Genomic DNA, 21,335 nt, shown 5'->3' with positions numbered 1-21,335 from the left:
TTTTTGACAATTATTATTATTTTATGACTGAAAATTGTTTGTCTTTTATAGATATAATTTATTTTTCTATTTACTATGGAATTGTGGTACGTGAGTAGAAGTTGAAAAGCCAATGGTAACCTTTTTCACCTACAAATACATGTTTAAAAAATTGAAAATAATGAATGGAATGATAATTAAATTTCCATGGTAAACAGAAGAAACGTGTATCATCATTGTTGCTTTCAGTAATTGCAAAAACCAAAATACATGAAGGGTAGGCAAATCTCTTTTGTTTAACTTTAATTGGCCCTGCTTACCCTTGGTCCCTTGGGCTTAACTCCCTTTTTTTCTAGAATTTCAACCAAATAAAGCTGTTGTGGAGCCTCCGCATGCTGAAGACAGAACTGCAGGATGAACTGCACTGAGCATTTGCAAGAGCCTAGCTGACATGCGATCTGATCTTGAAGGGGCCAAGATCCAGGACCTGGGCATGGGTATAGACTCAGTGGGACAGAGAATTTTGGATGCCAAAGCCAAACTAAAGGCTCTGGCATCTTCATATTCCCTCAGCTCCAGTTTGGATGAACAACTAGAGGGGGTTATGGACATGTCGGAAGATGAAAAACTTAAGAATTTGTGGTCTGAGTGAGGAGATCTCAGAAGCCAACTTCAATGCATTCATCACTGCCATGCTCTCTAATGCGCTGGGAAGGCTCATCAGGAGTTGCGCTTGGATGGGATTCACCAAACTGGCCTCAGGACACCTGCTAAACAGTAGAGAGCAAGAGATGCCTCGGTTAAGTAGCACCAATGCTCTAAAAGGGAAGCAGTTTTGAGAAAGGGGTGTGAGCTTGGTAATGTATCCTTTCAAGAACTGACACGTTCCACCCATCATGTTGTTGCAGAGACAGCCTTCAGAGCAAATCTGAATTTAAGGTAATCACACAAGAGAGAAGATGGCATCCAGGTCAGGTGGACATATCTTTTGACCTCTCGTTTGAACTAGAAGAAGAGCGCCACCATGGATCTGAGAGAGTTGAGGCATCCGTCTCCTGGGCCTCCCTGTTTCAGAGGATTCCTCAAGGGTGAAGACGTCCCTGCTGAGATACTTATTTTCTCATCTTACTTACTTAATTACAGGGGTTTCTTCATATCCTCTACATAGGCTGCCAGCTCAGTGTGGTAACAAATGATGGCGGCATCCTAGGTCAGCTCTACACGTCTCTTGCAGGATCAAGTACAAGTACACTCGGGATCATGGACAGGCTTGGATCCAATTCACCTTCTTTGCATCTGGTGGATAGCCCAGGCTAAGGGCCTTGTCGGATGGTCCGTTGCTACCCAACCTGTGGAGGCAGGTGGGGTGTTTGGCACCATACCAAACTTACTTTTGCAGGAAAGATATTCCACCTTCGCCGTTAGCTACTTACAGGATTATTTTGGTTGACAATCCTGAAAAGTGTTAATAAGCAACTGGGATTTGTATGTTTACCAGAGCGCCACCTATGGAAAAGGAACTGAAGGGAACTCACACACACAACATACCCCACATCTTTCAACACTTCTGCTCTCTGTAAACAACTTGGGGCAGCCACAATGAAACATTTTCTCTTCCTAGTTAACTGAAACCAAAGCAGACACGGACAGTCGTCATATCATTTTGAGCAGAATATGTAGGGGCATCAAACCACGCTCAACTCAGTCTGTGCCCCTAACACCACACGGCTCAGGTCACAGATCTGTTACCGTTCCTGTCGGTCTTGGCAGGATTAGAGAATGGAGAGATTATCCTTACTGGGAATTTCAATCAGGTGTAGGAACTCCAGAAGGACTGAGAGGTGGGGTGGTTGGGATATACCGGTGCATTCTCAAGGAGGATGAAGAATAGCCTATCTGGTCTGACGTGAAGTGTGGCAGGAGCCGCACTACACAGACTCAGAATACACATACTATTCGCACATTCATTCAAAGATTTATGCTATATTTATATTTATGCTACAATTTTGGCTCCCCACCTTAATGAGATCCTTCCCTCGCTGGTTCAAGTGAGTTTGTAGAGTAGCGTCAGATGCATGTCTCCCCATCTTAATGAGATCCTTCCCTTACTGGTTCGAATGGGTTTGTAGAGGAGCGTCAAATGCATAATATTTGGGCTGCCATCCCCCTGATAAAAGAGACCTTGCTATATCGGGACCACCATTCTGGGAGGCTCGTAATTCATTTCAGTGAGCCCAGAAGTCCACAACCACTTCCACTACAACCTGTCGAGTGACAATCTTACGGCAAGTGAGCAGTCCAAGCACTCCTTTCACACGTTAATATTTGTAAATCAGTATCTCTATGGATATCTGTAGTATGGCCGGGCTTACTACCGATCACCTCAAGTTAAACATTATTCTTTGTCCTGAGTTAACTAAAACATGCATCAATTCTATCTAGTAGAGTACAGCAACGTTTCACCACTTCTTCACTTTCACCCGTCTCCCTCTATATTGAACAAATACTGGTAAAAATAAACTTGGCCATCAGGTCTGAGACTTCACTCTTTTGATCTTTCCTTTTTAGGTTTTGCCTGGCGAAAGCTGCGCTTTCTGCGCAGCTTTTTCGCGCAGGCGAAAACCTGATGAGAAGTGTAGTGTGGCTTTGTTCGGCCCTAGTCATTGATTGGCTGGCTCCGTAAACGGAGCCTTGCCATTGGACGAGGGGCCTGTCCGTCAATGCCGGACCAGACACGGGGGCGTTCCCGACATTCTTTGGCTTTTGCCGACGTCACGCGACGCCGGGAACGCCCCCGAGTCTGGTCCGGCATTGCCGGCACTACTGCGTCTCTTCTCCCCCGTTTCCCGCCCCGTGACTGGCCGGCCGGCCTATCCTAGCGCGGCCGGCCGGAAGTGCCCGCCCCCCGCAGCCCGGGGGAAGAAGGAAGACGGCAAGCAGTATGGCGGCGCCCGCGGGGCTCCCGTGGCCTGGAGGGAACCGCCGCCGTCGACGTTGCCGGTCTCCCATGCCGAAGAGGGAGACCGGAGAAGTGCCAGAGAGATTTTCGACGTTGCCGGTCTCCCATGCCGAAGAGGGAGACCGGAGAAGTGCCGCCGTCGCAAGGTGCAGGTGAGTCGATTTGTTTTTGTTTTTTTTCCCCCTCCTCTCTTCCCCTGCCTTCCTGCCCCAACCTCTCTCCCCCTGTCTCCTACCTTCACTCGTCATGTCCTCCCCGCCTTCCTCGTCTCCGGCCGGGCTCCCGGCTGCTGCTCTGGAGGCCTGAGAGGTGGAGCCCTGTCCGGGGAGTTCCCTGCACCGAGCCGTGTCGACTACATTCCCACCCTATCTTATTCGGAATTTAAGAATCCAACATGGTGTCCACACTGTCCGACGAACGGAAAAAGTGATCCTCGCAGTTATAGCCTTCACGGAGCACGGACCTACGCTTATGTATGTTTACTGTGTCTACGCTTTAGCAACTATGCTCCTTTTGTAATTACCGCGTTTTTATGTCCTTAACAATGCTCAGCGTGAGAATTACGCATGTGGCGCATTCCATTGCGTTTAGGGGAGGTGTAAATATTATTGCCTAATAAATTACGTGCTTTAAGTCGAAACCATCAAAAGTTGTTTTTGCTTTTAATAATCGGAGCGTTTCTCTGGCTTCCGGTGTGTATGGGATGACGAGAGTTTCTTTGACTGTTGCTAAATCGCATGAATTTAATCTGTGCCCCCTGCTTTGCGCTTGCGTTGGGCTTACTCTCCCGCTCTGTGGTTCTGCTATCTGCCTATTGCGCACAGTGCCTTGGAAAGTATGGCGGCAGAGCAGGCTGGGCAGAAGCAGGCACTGGACCTGGAGGATGAAGTGCTGTCCCTGGAGGACGTGCTGGAAGAGCACGATGCCATGGAAGAAGAGGCGTGCGCAGTGCTGGGTGGCAGCGACCCGGAGCGGTGCTTTTACCCCCAGGTAAGAAACATTCGAGCCCTCAAGATACACCAATCTTTCTCAAATGCTGGGGGTGCAGGTAAAAGGCTAGTAAATTGTCATGTCTTCCAGAAATGCTGTATCTCAAGGCAGATACACCAAAAATACTGTAAATAGAGACCCCAAAGTATAACCATAGTACGCTGGACAAAGAGACTCCAAAGGAAACTGGACACCCAGGGAGAGTATGGGAGTAGAGACCTGTTGTATATTTTTAGGAATGTTGTAGGGAACACCTAGGCATGTTGTATTTCTTAAGGGTAACGTCGGAAGAGAGGCTGTTACTATGGCTTTCATGGGAACAGAGTTCCCCGGTGTTAATTGATAAGGTTTGTTTTTGATATTATTTTTTTTCTGCAGGTTTTTGAATCGCGCGAACCTAGCCCAATGCATTAGACCACTTTACACCGGAACAATTTTGAGATTAAGCTATTGGCATTGTAAATGACAATGCCATTTATTTTTTCCATTTCGGGCACGTACGCTTTACTTGCTCTCAAATTACACTCTGGGCAAAGATTACAGCCCCGACACTTGTAAAATCCACCAGCTGCCACTGTGTGGCCGCCTTCAAATCTCAAGGAAAACTGGGGGTTTGATCACTGTTCAGCGAGGTCCCAGCGCGACTCGTCTGTTCGGGCGCCTGCCCACCACTTTGTGGGCTAAAAGACCTCTCCCTGCTTTGGGCTGACCCCACTGGGTACACCTGGCCAGCATTTCATTTGATCCCAATGTGCCATGAAGCCTCGTCCCTTCTTCCACAGGAGCTAAGGTTCCCACCGCTCCTGCAGCTTCGTCGCGCCTGCACGCTGGCCCTTTATGTGGTGTGTGATTGTAAATGTATTCATATAGCGCTTAAGGGCCTTGACGAGGCACTGATGCACTATTCATCGGCTTGAAGTCATTCAGATCTCCGAGGGGCCTTGACGAGGCACTGATGCACTATTCATCGGCTTGAAGTCATTCAGATCTCCGAGTTCAACCTTTGGGGCGCTGGCAGGTGGGAGCCCTTTACACCCACACTTTAGGGACTGACTGCAGCAGTAGATTCAGTTTAAAATCCTTGTCTTTACTCATCGGTGACCTACAGAGAGGCCCCTCTGCGCCTTTTAGAAACGAATTCTACAGACCACTTTCGCGTGTTTGTATCCTTGGCACGAGCTGGTTTTAGTCTTTAGAAATTCCTTCCGACTGTTTCAGAAGCCGATGGAGTTAATTCACTTCTTTTCGGCGGCGGAACCAAACCTGTAGATTCCCCTTTAATGGCTCAACTGGAATCCTCTTTAGTATCACAAATCTTTTAAAAAGTTATTTTTTTAACACAGTAAGTCAATGTCGAATTAAGGGGTTCAGGCGCCAGGACTCGCTTGTGATTTGTAAATAGCGCTTATGTTTTTGCCGCCTTTTTTGACATTTAGGTCTGTTTGCTTTCAGTTCATTTGGATCTGTTTATCCATGTTCATCTGTGTGCACTGTGAAAAATGAATGACGCTCCCGTATTTGCCTGCTAAATGTGCACTCACTTGTGTCTGGGAACGGTGCTGGTATTGTAAGCATCACAGCTAAAACAAGAAGGCACTCACTCCCCTGAAAACATTAGCATTGTAGTCAAACAAATCCGTGCTTCAGAAATAGGTATGTCCGTTGTGACCCCTTCCCTTCCAATCCTTCCTAGCGGGCTGCGCTGGCACCATGTGAGCTTGGGGCTCGGAGCCGCACCATGGTGGACTTGGGCGGCTGCCCCAGGAGACACCTCTGCGAGCCCCTGCCGCCCCCCGCCCTGCTCTGCTGGGCCCTGCTATTGCTCTGCGCCCCGGAGAGCTCCGCGCTGGCAGACTTCTCAGGTAAGACCCTCTCTGCTTCCCAGCCTGCCCTCTCCCAGCCTGCCCTCTCCCAGCCTGTCCTCTCCCAGCCTGTCCTCTCCCAGCCTGTCCTCTCCCAGCCTGTCCTCTCCCAGCCTGTCCTCTCCCAGCCTGCCCTCTCCCAGCGTGTCCTCTCCCAGCGTGTCCTCTCCCAGCCTGCCCTCTCCCAGCCTGCCCTCTCCCAGCCTGTCCTCTCCCAGCCTGTCCTCTCCCAGCCTGTCCTCTCCCAGCCTGTCCTCTCCCAGCCTGTCCTCTCCCAGCCTGTCCTCTCCCAGCCTGTCCTCTCCCAGCCTGTCCTCTCACAGCCTGTCCTCTCCCAGCCTGCCCTCTCCCAGCCTGCCCTCTCCCAGCCTGTCCTCTCCCAGCCTGTCCTCTTCCAGCCTGTCCTCTTCCAGCCTGTCCACTTCCAGCCTGTCCTCTCGCAGCCTGTCCTCTCGCAGCCTGTCCTCTCACAGCCTGTCCTCTCACAGCCTGTCCTCTCGCAGCCTGTCCTCTCGCAGCCTGTCCTCTCCCGGCCTGCCCACTCCCTGCCCTTTCCCAGCCTGTCCTCTTCCAGCCTGCCCTCTCGCAGCCTGTCCTCTCGCAGCCTGTCTTCTCGCAGCCTGTCTTCTCGCAGCCTGTCCTCTCACAGCTTGTCCTCTCGCAGCCTGTCCTCTCGCAGCCTGTCCTCTCACAGCCTGTCCTCTCCCGGCCTGCCCACTCGCAGCCTGCCCTCTCCCAGCCTATCCCCTCTCTGCCCTTTCCCAGCCTGTCCTCTTCCAGCCTGTCCACTTCCAGCCTGCCCTCTCCCAGCCTGTCCCCTCCATGACCTTTACCAGCCTGTCCTCTCCCAGCTTGTCCACTTCCAGCCTGCCATCTCCCGACCTGCCCTCTCCCAGCCTGTCCCCTCCCTGCCCTCTCCCAGCCTGTCCCCTCCCTGCCCTCTCCCAGCCTGTCCTCTCCCTGCCTGTTGTCGTGTCCTGGTGGCAGCAGGCAGCAGGCAAGAGCGTGCACTGCGTCCCCGAAGTAACAGGCCTAAAGCAAGCAAGAAGTACGCCCCCCTCCCACCAATCCCTGTGCTTGTTTTCGTGACCCTGTTGCCTGCTTGTGCCTCCGTGTGCCCCTGTTGCCTGCTTGTGCCTCCGTGTGCACCTTTTGCCTGCTTGTGCCTCCGTTTTCGTGCCCCTGTCGCCTGCTTGTGCCTCAGTTTTCGTGCCCCTGTCGCCTGCTTGTGCCTCAGTTTTCGTGCCCCTGTCGCCTGCTTGTGCCTCCGTGCGCCCCTGTTGCCTGCTTGTGCCTCCGTGTGCCCCTGTTGCCTGCCTGTGCCTCCGTTTTCGTGCCCCTGTTGCCTGCTTGTGCCTCCGTTTTCGTGCCCCTGTTGCCTGCTTGTGCTTCCGTGTGCCCCTGTTGCCTGCTTGTGCCTCCGTGTGCCCCTGTTGCCTGCTCGTGCTGTGTGGGTGTCTGTGGAAGGCTCTGTGTGGGTGTGTGGAAGGCTCCGTGTGGGTGTGTGGAGGGCTCTGTGTGGCTGTGTGTGTGGGGAGCTTTGTGTGGCTGTGTGTGGGGGGGGGGCTTTGTGTGGCTGTGTGTGGGGGGGCTCTGTGTGGCTCTGTGTGTGGGGGGCTCTGTGTGGGTGTGTGTGTGGGGGGCCTCTGTGTGTGTTTGTGTGTGTCATTTGCGAGAGATAAAGCTAGTGGCATTGTAAAGGACAATGCCATTTATTTATGTTAAAAAAAATAATAATGTCAAGAGCAATGCCAATAGCTCTAACTTTAACAAAGGCAAAACCATTGCATTGTAAATGCTTGTTGATTTATTTTCATAGTTTCTCCAAGTGGTTCCTGCTGAACTTTCCTCTCTTCGACATCCATTGCCACAGTCAGGAAGGACCAGTGCCTGCTTTGGTCTATTGGTATTTTAACTTCAAAACCACTTGTGGAGGGGGTTCAGAGCCTTGTGGCTTCAGTGCACCAAACTTCTCCTCTGTAGGATTTTTATGACCTTTGGGTACCTGTTTGAGCCCTTTATTGCAGACACCTTTAGGGGCAGCAAGCATTCACATTGTCATGAGCACAGCCCTCTGAAACTGGCTCAAGCGGCTTTCCGGAGAGTTCCAGTTAGTACTGTCATGCATTAGACAACCGCAGCTCAATGAAAAATAAGCTTGCACTGATTTCCTAAGCTGCAGGTGTAGTTTATTTCCTAAAAAGTCAGTACTTTGACTAAACTATTCCCTCACACTGCACAACGCACAGTCTTTCAATCACACAAAGCCTCCTCTCTGAAGTAGATTATTCAGCTCAGTCCTGCCACGTTGCTGCTCAGCACACGCCTTTTGCTCAGCTCTGAGACAAGGCAAGCTCAGATTGAAGAATATAGTGAGTTTCTCTCACTAATGACGCAACTGCAAGGAACATCACACCTCAGGTGAGGGGCAAACACCTTCTCCCATTCAGTAGAAATAGCAATGATTGGCTCCATAGATGGAATATTCAAACTCCAAGCCATTCTTTCCAGGGTTTCTGAAGGCTGGTGGACAAGAGATGATTTCCTTATAAGATGTACGACCCTGTGGGAATTCTGAAGCGCACATATTGGTCCGGTCTCTCCCAATATTGTTTAGAAGATGCAGAGTACACCAAACTTGTAACAAGGTTTGGGTTAACAAGCACAGGGATTCTTAAGAGCATCAGTGATGTCATCACGGAAGTCATGTGTGTCGTCAGAAACAGTTCAATTTGACGGGAAGAGGGGTCATCATTTTCAGAGACTTTTCGATGCTGAATTACTCATACACCGTCCGTTTAACTGAATTTGAATGTTTTCTGTTTTACAGCAGTGGTAAGTTACTGACCTAAGCATCCAACCAGAAGACCCTTATCAGTGAATACGCAGGAGTAGCCCAGTCTACTGCGATTATGGCTAGGTTGCACATTACATGGAAATGCAATGTTTGCTTTTGCTTATAAATTTTGTCGAATTTTCAAACATTTAGTCTGTCTATATCAAGCTTTTCATTTCAAATTTTGAGCTCATGTGGGTATTTTAATCTTGCTACTAGAGAAAACGCTGATGCAGGTTTACATTAAACTTGGCAAGAAGCCGCAACTTCATTCAAAATAGATTCTTATTCTTTGTTCAGTGCGAATATGTGCAGCAGTTTGTTTGTGGCATTTTATTCGTGAAAGAAAGCTAGGCAGTGTTCAAAGGATTAATTTTAGGAAGTTTTGGACAGTCAGGTCCTGGAAAGTCCTGCGTGCCAGATTCCCTTGAGACTATTCTTGGAATTTAAAGGGTCTTGATTAGTTGGGAGAACATTTTCTCGGGTTTGCAAACTTTAAAGTCTTCGAACCCCGAAAAAGTCCAAGGGTCAAAACAATCGGATTGGCTGCTAGGATAAAAGCAATTTTCTCCATGTTGCAGATCTCAAACTTTCCAAACCCTGAAAGAAATCTGTAGCCCTGTAGGGGTGCCATTTTACATTTTAAACAAACAAGCATGCATTTCAAGTCAACAGTCTAGAAAAGGTGAGCAAATGTTTCCACAATTTAAAGAGAAGAAAATTGCTCTCTTAAGGTGGAGGTAATTAGCAATCAAAAAAAGAGCGATCCTTTAACACGGACTGGGAACAGGATTCACTGCGGAATGAAGCACCTCTGCCAACAGCCTGCTCTTCACTCACCAGCCTGGACCTGTAGTCTGGGGTCACAAACCTGGTGTGGCTTTAAAGCTCATTGAGTGGTATTTATGTCAAATCAGTGCATCCTAGACCCCAATTAAATTGGAAATGTCTATACAAGTAGGTACTACCTACACAGAAGAATATATAGCAAGTAAACTCAGTGGTCCTTCCTTACTTCAGGGCCCTACACTAAGCACTAGAACCACCACAGATCCAGCTAATGATAAATTATCTGAACTTGAGCACCTTAAGAAAAAACACGTACGGACAGAATTGCATGCCCGTATGTTAACCGACTACTTGAGAGCAGAAATTATACCAGTAGGCCTTCAAGTGCGAAACGTTCCCGCCATCTTTATCCAGGATCCAAAATTCAAAGCAGGTTTTGCCCATATCGGCACCACCTGCTCGCGCCATTGGATGGTGCTTGGTATCGATACAGCGATAGAACACAGTAAACAAGAACTGGAGGAGATTAAGGCATTAGAACAGGCCATAAGAGAACTAGATACTTTGGCAGATGCAAAAACCGGTCTTGAAAAAATTGATCGTACTAATCAGGATTTTGAAGCTTTTGAAATTCACAAGAAAACAACCAAAGTGACTAAAGATATTAAGAACTATAACAGAGAAAATACCTATCCCTACCCCCAGGAAGATTTCTTCTCTGTAGGCCCTCAGGAACAACAGAAATTTCCAACAGGCACCTGGGGACGTTTCCGAAACAGAGCCCCTGTGACTTTCTCAGTCTCTTCAGCCGAATCTGACGGCTCAGACATAACAGAGGGCCCAAGCACTTCAGCCCATAGTAATCCCCCCCACCATTTTTTAGGCAGGGGTCAGCAGAGGAACACAGATCCCCCCAGAGGCAGAGGGAGAGGGAGAGGCAGAACGAGACCGAGGTACAACTTCACCCCGGGGGAGCGCCAAACCAGGAATCGCTTCTACCAATGGGGCTACCAATACTGAATACGGAAATGCCTCCTCAATCCAATATGGAAACTATACCCATATTTAACCTCTCTAGTCACCAACTAAACTCTACAGACATCTCCCTTCTGAGTAGAGGACTATCCTTCGTCCCTTCAGAAAAACCGAACTGGTTTAACATTGTCAGAAATTTTTCTCTTCTTTAGAAAAATAAGACTACAAGCCTTTTTTAAAGACAGAGAAATTGTCCCAAAACATGACACTACAGGACTACGCCTTAACTCCTCTTTCAACCCAGCAAGCGGCACTATGCCCCCGAGGTGATTACTTTTGAACACCTAATCCTTCGCGAGCTGGATAATATGAAAAAAGACTACAGATATACACCATACAATATCAGTATAGAAGAAAGAAATAGCCTCGTTGAACTTAGACTGAATGATAACATTGTGATAAAACCATGTGACAAGGGTGGTGGGATTGCAATTCAAGACTGCGCCTCCTATGAAGCTGAAATTGAGCGTCAAATTAACAATACAACACACTGCGAGAAACTGAGACAGAACCTCACAAAAGATATTAGTGAAAAGATCCAGCAGATCACTAAAAATGCCTTAGAGGAAGGTTACATTAGTAAAAATGAATATCTGTTCCTTAACAATAAGGAACCCCGGACTCCAGTACTGTATACACTTCCCAAATTACACAAAAACCTGAGAGCACCACCAGGGAGACCTATCCTTTCAGGATGTGGATCAATTGTAAAACCTTTAGGGAAGTATATTGACTTTTTTTATAAAAGATTTGGTAAAAGACACAGCCACTTATATCAAAGATACTACACACCTAATAAATCTTATTGAATCTCATCCATATCATCCTGACTCAGAACTCCATGTCACTCTAGACAGAGTCATTATATACTAATATTCCCCAACAGAAAGGTATGGATGTAATTCGAAAACACCTCAACAAACGTCCTGCGCCCCACCAAGTTCCCACAGACTTCATAATGAATCTACTTGAGATTGCCCTTACCAGAAATTACTTCATCTTTAAAGACACCTATTACAGACAATGCAAAGGGACTTCTATGGGGGCTATTTTTGCCCCCAACTTTGCCAGACTTTTTGTAGATGACTTAGAATCTAACATCATTCTAAACGCCGGCAATCCGTATCGTGACAACATCCTTAGTTGGCGCAGATACATAGATGATGTGCTCATGATCTGGAAAGGGGATGAGGACACACTAAGAAACTATTGCGAGTGGCTTAACAACAGTCAAACAGATCTGAGATTCACCTTCAACTTTGATAGACATCAGATTGATTATCTAGATGTCACTATCAAATGTCATGATGAGGAATTGTATACCACACTCTTTAGAAAGCCCACAGAGCGCAATACGCTCTTAGAATATCACAGTGCACATCCAAGGGCACTGCGGGATGGCCTTCCCTATGGCCAATTCCTCAGAATTAGGCGTAACTGTAAGTTTAAGCAGGATTTCTTTCTAGAGGCTGAAACCTTATGTTCAAAACTGATGAGTAGAGGCTACCCCAGAAAGCTTGTGAGAAGAGCTATGAAACGGGCCTGGTATGCCCATAGAGAACATCTTTTACAACCCAAAAAGAAAGAACCCCTGGAGAGAATAACCTGTGTGACAATATTCAGTACAGTTAGTAACAAACTGTGCAAAGTTATTAAAAAACATTGGCCTGTACGGTCTCCCTTGGAACTTGATACAGGGACGCCCTTATTCTCCTTCAAAAGAGGCCGTAATCTCAAAGATCATTTAGTGCGAGCTGCCACTATAACCAATAAAAATACCACCATAGAGACATGTCTGAACCTTCCACCTATTGTAGGACACTACAAATGTAACAACTGCACTGCATGTGAGTTCACGACCAATACTAAGGTGTTTGAGTATGAAAATTGTAAACATAAGCTGAAATCTTTTACTAACTGTAACTCTAAAAATGTTATATACTGTATCCAATGCCCATGCCAACAACTGTACATTGGCCAAACTACGCAGCAGATAAAGACCAGGATCTCGCAACACAGGAGCAGAATTCGTTGTAAGGTGTTATCTGCACCTCTAGTGGAACATTATGTGGAAAATGGACATTCAGAAAATGATTTACAATGGCAGGTTGTTGACCAGCTTTTGCCCAATGCAAGAGGGGGCAATCAACAGACAATCTTGAATCGTCTTGAGTGCAAATGGATTTTCTTGTGTAAAAGTATTGAGAAAGGACTCAACACTCTTGATGAGTGGAACAGCTGTGGTTAACCCTTGATTCGAATTTCAAGAACTATTGCCATCATTGACGATCATGCAGAACAATGCTTCGAAATATCCTTACATTTCAAATACAAAAATGTAACATCTCATGTACCCTTTAAATGTTACTGTGAAATGTATTGTATTATGATTTGCCGGCACCTGAAATCACTAACTCGCGTTTTGAATCCACTTCCCCGCCGGGCATGCGCGCTGTTACAAGACACTTCCCTTCTAGGCATGCGCGCTGTGTTAGGCCCACGCAGAGTTGCGTAAGTGACAATTTGCCGGCGCATGCGCTAATAACCAGGAAGTAATCGCTGTGGCGCTACCGCACGCCGAAGCAGCGAGGCAGAGGTAACTGAGCCGCGGACCGCGGAGATTCAGTGAGTAAATGCGCCGTTTCTAAGAATGCCTCTAGCCCGTGCACTATTCAGAAGTTGGGCGGCAGTATTTAATTCTTAATGCCTCCCTCTGTCTTTATCCCCAGTTCCCGTCGGAACGTTGTACAGCAACCACTATCAGGTAATGCTTCTCCAATGTGTGGATAACGGAGAGTATAAGCATGTACCACGCTCGATTTGATTCCTAATAATCACCCCCTTTCTTTCGTTTTTTCAGATAAATAACCGGCTTATAATCAATATTCATTACTTTAACCTCTGCAACTAATAATGGATCATCATTGGTAAATACCCCTACTCTCAATTGTCTCTTCATCAAATAATTTCGTTTAATAATTTCTAACCTTGGTTTCATCTTGCTCTTAGACTATGCTGAAACTTTATAACTAGACCAACTTCCCCAAGAATTAAAACTCAAGCCTTGATAAGAATACGCTGAGTAAGTCACCAACTGTAGCGCATTATATTCTTACTTCGAAGGGATTATTATATGCCTAACTGAATCCCTCTTGAATCCCCCTTGCTTTAGGCATTTGGAACCAGCTACTACAGTTTAAGAACCTTGTTCGCTAAAATCTGAGGAAAATAATTCCACTACCTTTGCGAAGTAAGTACGCACCCACGCCAAAAAGCGCGTAAAATAACCTCAATTCTAAAAAAGTCTACCCTCCAAATTTTTTAAAGAAAGCGCGTTTAATTCACGGTTTGCCTACCTCTAATTAATTTATAGAAATGTGCATGAACTATATGCCACTGGGAGCACCATATCACTTTGTTTAGGAAGTTTTTTGTAAGGCCTCAGTATTAAAACCTAAATTCATTTTTTCAGGAAAGCTCACGTCCTGATGATGATCTAGAATCATTTAGATCGAAACGCCGTCAACCCATTCAAGGAAACTCCCCTATCCTACTGTATATATTCCTTTGGGGAATACCCTTGTTTGTGACACCTTGTATATAGTTTTTTAACAATATTCACTCAGTCACTATAAGCACCTTGTCACATGTGTGAGCACCTGAAAAACAAAAGACATAATTGCAAAAACATAAATAAAGTTTTCTATGTGTATGCTACCTTACAATACTGTCTCCCAGGATTAATTCACTTACCTAAGTTATACTCTACTCCACTAGGACCTGTCTAGGCCACCCAAAACCATTGTTTTTCTTTATCAATCTTTAACCCCTTCCCTGCTGGCCCGTTTCCGCTGCTGTGCGGTAAACAAAAGAACAGGGGCGGGCCATGACGAACCCCAGCCGTCATCAGCACACGAGCACCGTAGTGCATGACGGCTGGGGTTCGTCATCAGCATGGAAGGGGTTAAAGCCAACTTGGCATTGTATCCTGCTTTCGCTCAATCCCTTCCCACCTAGCCTACTGGCAGTACACAGCTCTGAGCACTGCAGTGCATGGTGGGAAACTCATCACTTAATTAACTTCAGTTTGCTGCTGTGATCTGGAGCCCCTGAGGCATTGGGTGATCAGATGACAGCACTTTTTAGTCTCAAGTCCAGCACTGCCTGATGGCATTATCCTGCTCCAACCTCCTCAGGTGGAGGAGAATGATATGGGAAGATGGCAAATTATCTCGTCTTCGCACCTGCAGCAGGTAAACACAGGTCTGCTCGACCTGTTCTACAACAATAAAAAGAGACAGAAAAACAAGAGGAGCCTGTAGAAACGCAAAGCAAAAAGGTTCCTGTGCACACCTAAAGGTTGAAGACAATGGTCTGGAGAATGGGTGGATGAATGAGCAGCAGAGCTCAAGGCCTTTTCCAAGATTAGACCAGGCACTCAGAATTTAAGGAGTTCAACCTTCAGTCATGCCCAGTGTGTTTTCAACCACATCCCACTAGGACCTGCTGAAGGTCATTCCTGGCAATGCTAGGAATCTGCTGCTGAGGTTAGGGTCTGTATCTAGAGTCCACTAGGAAAGACCATAGTGATGAGTTTAAAACTTAAACATAGCTTAAGAGATGGAAAATCAAACTTAAATTCCAATTACATCTGTGCTCAAAAAAGAAACCTCTCCTGCATAGCAACTATTTTCAAAATATTTATCGGTCATGTACAGGGACAGCAGATAACTTTTACCTCCAATAGAAAGAACTGATTCTTTAAAATTAATTTATGATCATTAGTATCGAACAAAGATATTGGTTATGGTTCTCATTTACACTCCAAGAAATGAAATTTCATAATTTTTCAAAGTATGCGGCTTGCACATAGAAGCTTCTGAGCATCCCTGATTCACCCCAAAGCAACCAAGGCACAAGGAGAGATGCACTTCCCAGATCACAAAGCAAGCGGCTACACTGGTACATGAAGACCTGACTAACACCCAAGCCCAGCGCCAGGAGCACCAGCCCACTTAGCTTCCAGAGGGGCCACCATGGCAGAGTAGCTAGCTGAACGCGGTTAAGTAAATGTTAGTGCGAAGCCATTCACTCCACTTAGCACACAACTGCCCACTGCATAAGTCAGCGCTGACCACAAGCGAGATGCGAGCCATCCACAGTGCCCTCAAATCCATCACCTTGCGCCTTTGCTGTGAAGAGCCCGTGTTAAAGCCTCCGGCCGCCCTGCGCACCTCCTCCTCGTGCTGCTGAATTTGCTGCTGCAATAGAATGAGTTCACCAAGCAGGCCCTGCCATGAGTTCACAAAGGGAAATGGAAAATGAAGGAGGGAAACAAACGTTAAAAACAAAGGGCAAAGCAAAGACAGATGAAACACAAGAATGAAAAGGACAATGGAAAATAAAACAGGGGAGTCACTGCTCTATCCTATAAACAAGACCAGGTGATGGAATGTTAAGGGCAAGGAAGCGTGCAACAAGCAGGAAGCCCCCGCCTAACAGGCGCCTTAGCACTGCTACATCCAACAAGCCTTCCTGATTCTGAAATAAAACCTTTCTTGTGGGAGCTCTTGGTGCCTTCTGGAATGGTGGTGGTTGTTCTACACCATATTTTCAGAAACAAAGCCATGTCAGCACAGAACAAAAGCATGCATTTACCTTTTTATGCTGTGTTTAACACACATCAAGCACAGCACATGCCAACAACCTCTTATAATAAGCGTATCTCCTTCTTTTACCAGAATATCCAAGGTAATAGAGCAAGACCAGAATAACACTTTTGTGCCTAGCAAGACAGAATAAAAGGATGGGCGAAGTGGGCAATCAGGCAAGACCAGAGGCCAAGCGGTGCACTTGGCGCTACAACCGGCTGCAGTCCTCGGCACTTCACAATAACATATATATAGCATTTGTTGACAAGTCTAGGTTATTAGTCTGCAGGTGGCGTTACAGAATTTGAAATAAATTGTACTTACTAGTTAATGCGAATTTTACGGAGGAACCTCTGTACGCTCAGTCCTTCAGCTTTTGTTCCTCAGGTTCAGGCACCTTTCTCTGCCATAAGGTGAAAGGATCAGAAGATTTTGGAAGCTGAACGCATGCACTGCTGCTTGCCCAACAGATCTGCCGCTGCTCAGTGAGTCACTCACTCAGAGTCGACCACATTAAATCAAGGAGCCCTTTCAATATCTGAATCGTGGAGGGTACTCTCTACTTCAAACGACACGTTAGCAAAGAACAGCGGAAGAAAGACGTCCTGATTAATGTAAAACTCAGCTACGGTTGTGAAGTCTATGGAATACAGACTGGGGTAGGCCCTGATCCTTACCTCAAAGCTTTGGACCCACAGGAAAGGTGCCCCATAGTGCTGAATAACCCAAAACGAGTACTGTCTCATTACTCTTGTACTGATATTACAAAGACTTGCAGGATGTCGGGTACTGTCTGGTCTGAGACTCAAACTAAGAAGTGTGGACCCTGCCAATGCTTGTGTTGGATTACATGGAGGAAAAGCAGAGCGTTGACGGTCTCGCATGGCCAGAGACAATAGTGCACAAAGCCAATGACCACGTCTTAGAGCCACGCAGTGACTGCTCATCCTTCTTTCTCCTGGGAAGATGACAATTCATCCGAAAGCCAGATTGAACCAGCAGAATGCCTTCAAAAGGGGAGCCATAAACATACCTCAGGGATGCCATTAGGTAATTGGCAACTGGCTGAAGGCCTGGCAATCATCTATGTCCAACACCTTGATGCCGAACGATGCCTCCACCCTCCCAATGTTTCAAAGCCGATCACCATAAAACATCAACTGCTGGGACCTCCAGGGTACAGGCAAACATGGCAATGAGATAGTGACTTTTACTCTGAGATTTGTGGGGACGCCCTTTCTCTCGCTTCAGACGGGTTCCATGGTCATGTTCTGATACAGCCTTACAGTAAGTTAACAGAAGGGAGTCTACACACGAGTGCCCGTCTGCAACTCATCTACTCAAACAGCAGGAACAGCGTATAGAAGTTGAAACCTTGAGACATTAAAGACCGATATTCTGTGGCGAACCAGCCTGCTAGAAACATGGTCCCTTGGAGGTTTGATAACCAGAAAATAAATAACAGTGCAATATATAGAGGAAAAAGTCTAAATGAAGACTGCCAAAAACACAAAGGCAAATAAAATATAAAAAATGATTTATGGTCCGAGATGTTCACAAACATAGGTCAGAAAGAGGCGAAAGCTGAGAATTATGCAACCTAATCTGGAATAAAATGTGAAAGAATAGAAAAGTAATATTGCTTTGTCGCTTTGGTGCAGACTGTGGCCATCTCGGTCTCCTGTAAATCACAGGTTAAATTATTGGCAAGGCCAACTCAGTTTGTCACTCTTCTGAGGTAGAAATAGGTAATTGCTCAGTGGCATAAGCGTCACATCTGTTAGAGCGACAAGCTTTGTTCACAATAAGTGCAGGAATAGAATGGTGGAGTTCTATCTGTAATGTTGACTCAGGCATTCAAGCAGAAGACATCTGTTGCGCTTAAAATCTTGGGTTTGAATTAGGAGTCTGGAGGTGACAGGCTTATTTTAATGTATTTCATGATCTCAGGCAAACCATCCTTCTTCACCTGTGCCCTCAGATACAAGACAACAGAGTGCCTAGAAGCCCTTTCAGAGAAATAATAAGATCACAAAAATACTATTAATACAGCACTTTAAACTGAAAACTGTAGCTCCTACAGATCTACAAATCCCCTCACTCCTCCTGATCTGTGGAGATTGGCTACTTACCTGTAACACAGCTACAACCCTATCTCCCATATCTGTCACATACCTTGAACGTGGCAATCATCATGTGTACGTGTCTGTGTTGTTGACAGCATTGTGGATGTACTAGTAAAGACACCGCTGTATTTCAATAAAATATATATGTATTTTTTTTAGAGTGAATCGATAGAAACTGGCATATGTAATACAAATATTTTACTGGGATGCAACAAATCAGGTTACATGCCACATTGTAAACAACATCTGGATGCATTAATAGCGAGCCCAACCATGAGCACGAAAGTCCTCCAAGGAGATCGACCATGGAGGTGGAATGAGATCCTGCCATAACAATCTTCGGAAAACTCAAAGAGGCCGCTTGTAAGTTAGCAAGACAAACATTTCCGTAAATTATATTAAAGTTGCACCACTTTCAAATTGTATATTCTCAAATAAATTCATATTAAGTCCATCTGATAAATGAGATTCCTTCTTTATTGCTTTATATTCTTCTTTTCAATGAACTACAGCCAACGCGTTTCGTTCTGTAAATAGAACTTCTTCCGGGCATTTAGGATTTGCACAGCGCAGGTATAGTGCTTAGGTCAATGCGATTCTTCTCCAAATAAATAATTCTTATGTATAATAATGTTGTGATCCTACGTCTTGCGAATTGCATTTATATTTTCAATCCAAAATCGATGTCATTCCCAAGTATAATGTCCTGATTTAATAGTCCTCAATAATTTGTCCGTATCTATATCCAGTTAGTATCTATATCCATACGCCCGACTCAGCGTCACGTGATTTCAAAAGACCAGCGGGGTACGCTGGCGCTGAGTCTGGCGTATGGGCTCCTCTGTAAAGCACGACGTGTGATGGGTCCGAAATCGATACGGACAGAAATTGTTGAGAGTGTCTATTAAATCAGGATATCATACTTGGGAATGGAATAGATTTTAGATTGAAAATATAATTGCAATTCGCAAGACATAGGATCACATAATTATTATACATAAGAATTATTGATTTGAAGAAGAATTGCATTGACCTAAGCACTATACCTGCGCCGTGGATATCAGAAATGCCCTGAAGAAGTTCTGTTTACAGAACGAAACGCGTTGGCTGTGGTTCATTGAACAAGAAAAAGAAAAAGCAATAAAGAAGGAATCTCATTTATCAGATGGACTTAATATGAATTTATTTGAGAATATACAATTTGAAAGTGGTGCAACTTTAATATAATTCACAAATACGTTTGACACTGAGGAACGGGTGGTGCTCTTGGACAGAGGGCTCTGTTAAGGTTTGCACATGGAAATACGTTGTCCTTGATAATATATTGGTAACATTTCTGAGTTTGGTGCCTCCTTTTGTTAGCAATTTGGTCCACTGTCCAGTCTTTGTGTTAGCAAGACAAACTTTAAGAACGTCTGGTGGCAAAATCAACGTCTCCCATTTGTGCTGCCTTCAAGCTGCAGACGCCTCTTGGCTTCAAATGTGGGTCACACTCAAGATGCTCTAGCAGAGGGAACGCCATCCTTGATCGCAATTGTTCATTTTTAGCATTTTAAGAAAAGTATATGCAACTACCATGTACCATAATTTCAACAGAGGAGAGCAAGGTGATTAAAGCGGATTGTGACATACCTTTTTGTGTTGCTTTTCATTTTCAAAGGTTTGATTGGTTGTTACTTTAAGTGCAGTTTCTCCTGCGGGTCCTGCAGAATACAAAGATTTGAACACAATGGTTATGAAGATGCATAGACAATGAAGGTTATACATGGTGGCAAGTCAACATTGCTGCATCTTAACACTCATGCAGAATCTTCCTTTTTGTCACAGAATAAGAGGCGGGTGCATTCACAGAACCATAGACTTAATGGACAAAGACCATTAAAACCCTCTGAGAGAGCTCAATCACCAACCAGCTGATAAAATGGTCATGGACAGTCACCAACTCTTACTGCCCCTTGTGAATCATGAGCTGTACGACATTCTGCTCCTTCGATCGGTGTTAAAGACGCAGCAGGGTCCCTGGGTTCCAAATTAAATGTATTAATATAGCAACATCCTAATTAAGGACATGGCAATGCAAAGTGCTAGCAGTGGGTGTGGTCTATATTAACATTTTGTGTACACTGATAGTCTATGGAGAAATTTCTGGACACAGCCAGGAGGCTGGCGGTGGTGCCAATAATAGAGGAAGCAACCACAGGCACAATGTATTTTAGAAATAAAATATAAAAATTTGAATATTCTCAAAATCTTTCAAGCGGCCCACAGCGTGTCAAGTGCAACAACAAGTGGAAATGTTCAACTGCCATTGATGCAAATGGCCACTGACAAAGGTCCATCGGCCACGATTAAAAGTTGACTATTGGGGTCACAAAGAGCGACATTCCAAATGAAATGCAATTTCTTTCAAGGACAATTATTTTCCATAGTTTAAATCAATCAATCAATCAATTGAACAGTACTTGTATAGCACAGAATATCACCCGTGAGGGTATCCAGGCACTCAGTTGCTGGGTTTAGTCGAAAAGTCAGGTCCTGAGTTTCTTCCTGAAGTCCGTCAGTGAGGGCGATGTTCGGAGGTGGATATCATATAAAACAAGATGCCAGACCGACAGGATGCACAGAATCTACTGTGCCCTGACCGTGGTAGGTGAGGTAGTTTGTCACTGATGTCCTGGGGCCTATCCCAATACTGGTCTGTAAGCTGGGCCAGGTACACCACATCCACACTTGACCCTCAGGATAGAGAGGGCTCGCAGTTAGAGGCGAGAGGGCGAGAGAGAGAGTGTGTGTGTGTGTGGGGGGGGGGGGGGGGGGGGGGGAGGAGATATATATATGAGAAGGGTTCGCAGCTCAGAACTAAACTAACAGTCATAAAATATAGTGTAGTCCGGTGCTAGTACTTTTCGGTAAAATAAAAAAAGGGTTTTAATCTTACAATGTTGCAAAATACTACACAGCACAAATAGGGAACACAATACATTGCAAACTCTGTCTGTATCCACCCCGCTAATGGAGCTTCCAGCATTTGAGATCCTGTCCGTCTAATCAGAGACACAGCAGTGGTTAAGCTCAGATGAAGTTACTCAATCACTGTTGGACTTGGTC

The 21,335-nt window shown here is 45.7% G+C and overlaps 1 protein-coding gene across 6 annotated transcripts in view; it reads right to left on the bottom strand.

Moving 5' to 3' along the window:
* OPA1 (OPA1 mitochondrial dynamin like GTPase) overlaps window positions 1–21,335 on the bottom strand; it is a 298,318-nt gene that overhangs the window by 213,496 nt on the left and 63,487 nt on the right. For 3 of the 6 annotated variants that reach the window (XM_086949083.1, XM_086949084.1, XM_086949087.1), the window contains 2 exons: window positions 19,860–19,930; window positions 15,631–15,741 (listed from right to left, as the gene is read on the bottom strand). In XM_086949083.1, coding sequence (XP_086805209.1) covers window positions 15,631–15,741; window positions 19,860–19,930 — 182 coding nt within the window. The remainder of the gene's footprint in view (window positions 1–15,630; window positions 15,742–19,859; window positions 19,931–21,335) is intronic. The other 3 variants (XM_086949085.1, XM_086949086.1, XM_086949088.1) reach the window with 1 other exon arrangement.

The sequence above is a fragment of the Lissotriton vulgaris genome, unplaced genomic scaffold (assembly GCF_964263255.1).
Source record: "Lissotriton vulgaris unplaced genomic scaffold, aLisVul1.2 SCAFFOLD_1311, whole genome shotgun sequence".
NCBI lineage: Eukaryota > Metazoa > Chordata > Amphibia > Caudata > Salamandridae > Lissotriton > Lissotriton vulgaris.
The sequence above is the reverse complement of the archived record's forward strand: the minus strand, read 5'-3'. Positions and strand labels throughout refer to the sequence as shown.